This window comes from Sinocyclocheilus grahami, unplaced genomic scaffold (assembly GCF_001515645.1).
Source record: "Sinocyclocheilus grahami isolate Dianchi unplaced genomic scaffold, SAMN03320097.WGS_v1.1 scaffold3237.1, whole genome shotgun sequence".
Taxonomy (NCBI): domain Eukaryota; kingdom Metazoa; phylum Chordata; class Actinopteri; order Cypriniformes; family Cyprinidae; genus Sinocyclocheilus; species Sinocyclocheilus grahami.
In genome coordinates this window covers 12,533-15,196 of record NW_015508393.1, presented here as the reverse complement: position 1 = coordinate 15,196, position 2,664 = coordinate 12,533, and the positions used below count along the sequence as shown (strand labels likewise).

Sequence of the window (2,664 nt, the reverse complement as noted above, 5' to 3'; positions counted from 1 at the left end):
CTAATTGTCATACCATTCGAATTTCATACCAAGAAATTATTTTAACCCAAAAAGCAAACTATGCTCCCTTGAACTGGTTGTCTTTAAAATGCAAATCTTGTGTAATCCCAGGCTATCTGTAACCAGAAGCACATTTAAAACTGGAATATAATTTAATTTCATTCACATGTGTTTCATATAAATACTTTCTGGATTACAATCCGCCATCAAAATGATTTTTTGACATTTAATTATTCTAGCTGCTGTGAGAAAAGGCTAACGATCTGCCACCTGCAGGATCTTCACATGCAATAGCCTACTAGCCGGGACAACTTCTTTACGTTTACAGAAGTGACTTAATGAGGCAGCAGCATGCTCGAATTTCCCTCGAAAACCTACCCGTACCACTCAAATTAGAAAACATTATTATAAGATAACCCTTGTGAATCGGGCTAAAGTGAGACGATCATTTTGAACACTGGCTGATTATGTACTTGCTCAAATATTGATTTTGGATAATTTTTAACCAAAATAAGTTAGGGACTGTAGCTTTAAAATAAGTTTAAGGCAATCGGGTTTGCATGTTTTTTTTTTGGGGGGGGGTTTAGTAAGGTTAACCAATTAAGAGTTTACAGTGCACAAAATTTAAAAAATAATTTATTCTTATAATATATGAAAAGAATGCTTTAAAAACATACCGTGAAGACAGTAGAGAAGAACTCCTGACCGTAGTACACCCATGCTGGACTGGACTCTAGAAACTGAAGAGGCAAAAACGCAGCAAATGATTAAAAAAAAAAGTGTTAGGCTATTGATTTCTTAACAACACATATTTTTTGTCTGGGACACTGCCACTGGATAGGCTTCAGGAAGGTTCAAATATATTAACCTATTATTAACATCTACATCGTTACAAAGCGGACCAAATGCGAACCTTCCCTGTTTGCTGGAAAAGTGTGGAAGAACGCCTTTTTTCACATTCCAGAGTAGTGGACTTACCAAGCGGTTGACGGACAAGCTTTGCTGTAAAGAAATACAAATATAGCTGGTCAAGATAACACTGCATTTGGAAATACTTACATAGTTCGGTAAAGTTGGCAAGATATTCACAGATTCGACTTTTCCGGATCGATAAATCAAGAGCAAAACGTTTTTACTGCACAATTGATGACTCTTTTCTTTCGTAGTGATGTTGAAAACGAGCTACAAGCGAGTTTTCCTCGAAACAAGCTTTCCTCCTCTCTGTACAAAATGCGCTGGCTTCTGAGGGAAAAGTCCAAGGGACCGACTGCAAAGTGCGAAACGCGAAAAATTTTACTAATAAAATAATAACTTCACAGTAACAGGCAGTAGTGTCACCAAACTCAGTTCACACATCACTGCTCTCCTGCTTGCTATACTACAACACTTATTTTGAAAGTAATTGCTTTGACACATGTTTTTTATGAAAAATAGTTAATAACTTTACCATAACACACTGTACTTTCACCAAATTCAGTTCACACATCACTGCTCTCCTGATGGTTTTACAACAACAGTTATTTTTGAAAATAATTGGTTTTACACATTTTTATGATTTTTTTTTATTATGACAAATTAATAACTTCACTATAACACCCTGCACATTCACCAAATTCAGTTCACACATCACTGTTCTCCTGCTTGTTATACTACAACACTTACTTTGAAAATAATTGCTTTTGAATTATTTTTATGATTTAAAAAAAATATTGTATAAATGCAGTTACTAGACAAAATAGTGAGCGCGTTTACATGCACGTTCTTAAGCCGATTATGCTTAATAAGCCGAAAATGCACATGGTCATGTAAACGCGGTAACCCGTTTTCTTTTATCGGAGTAAGGTCATAAACGGGGTAAGCATAAACTGGTCACAACAGGTAGTTTTTTGCCTCTTACTCCGATTTCGCACGGCATGTAAACGCAATAACCCGCTTTCTGTCGGCTTATTGAAGTGCATATGTGTGATAAGTGACAGGAACGCATGTTAGTGCAGATTTAAGCGCATCTAGACCGAGCAAACGTCTTGCAGTAAAGAAAGAAGGAAATATATAACAAAAGCAGACTTTTTCATGACTCAGAAAATGCTAAAAATGTGTTCTCATTTCGTGCAGCAGAAGTTGAAGTGGTTCAATCACAATGCTGCGTTTATATCTGCATGAGAGTATAATGAGCTGTAAGTATCCCGACATGTTGCAAGCTTAATTTAACATCATAACTGACACCATGGAAATGCATGGAATACTCCGAGTCAGATACGCAAATGATTATATTTTGACGTCACTACATTTTTTCCCCACAGGAACAACAGGAGTGGCCCAGGGACTCCAGTCAACTTTTGAAAGTATTCCTTCATCTTCCAACCGATTCAGCTCAGTTTCCAATTTCTGGCGAATAGCATAGGGAACGGGCCTTGCCTTGTGAAACTTTGGAACAGCCTTCTCCTCCAAGGTTATCTTCCCCTTGATATGCTTCAGAGTTCCTATTCCTGATTGAAACACCGCGGCAGCCCTGTCCAGCACTTTTTCCAGTTTTTCTTGAGTGCACAGTGATGTAGGAACTGTGACTTGCAGACTTTTTATAGATTTCCAGTTCAACTGCAACTTCCTCAACCAGTCACGTCCCCAAAGTGCTGGTCCCTCCGTTCGGACTATGTACAGATCCAA

The 2,664-nt window shown here is 37.8% G+C and overlaps 1 protein-coding gene across 2 annotated transcripts in view; it reads right to left on the bottom strand.

Annotated features, from left to right (window-relative positions):
• The window catches only part of LOC107576124 (sialic acid-binding Ig-like lectin 14), a 9,169-nt gene extending 7,957 nt beyond the window's left edge, over nucleotides 1-1,212 (bottom strand). For both annotated transcript variants that reach the window (XM_016262374.1, XM_016262376.1), the window contains exons 1-2: nucleotides 1,060-1,212; nucleotides 678-740 (exon numbers count right to left, since the gene is read on the bottom strand). In XM_016262374.1, coding sequence (XP_016117860.1) covers nucleotides 678-720 — 43 coding nt within the window. In that variant the 5' untranslated portion in view covers nucleotides 721-740; nucleotides 1,060-1,212. The remainder of the gene's footprint in view (nucleotides 1-677; nucleotides 741-1,059) is intronic.
• Nucleotides 1,213-2,664: the final 1,452 nt, after the last annotated feature.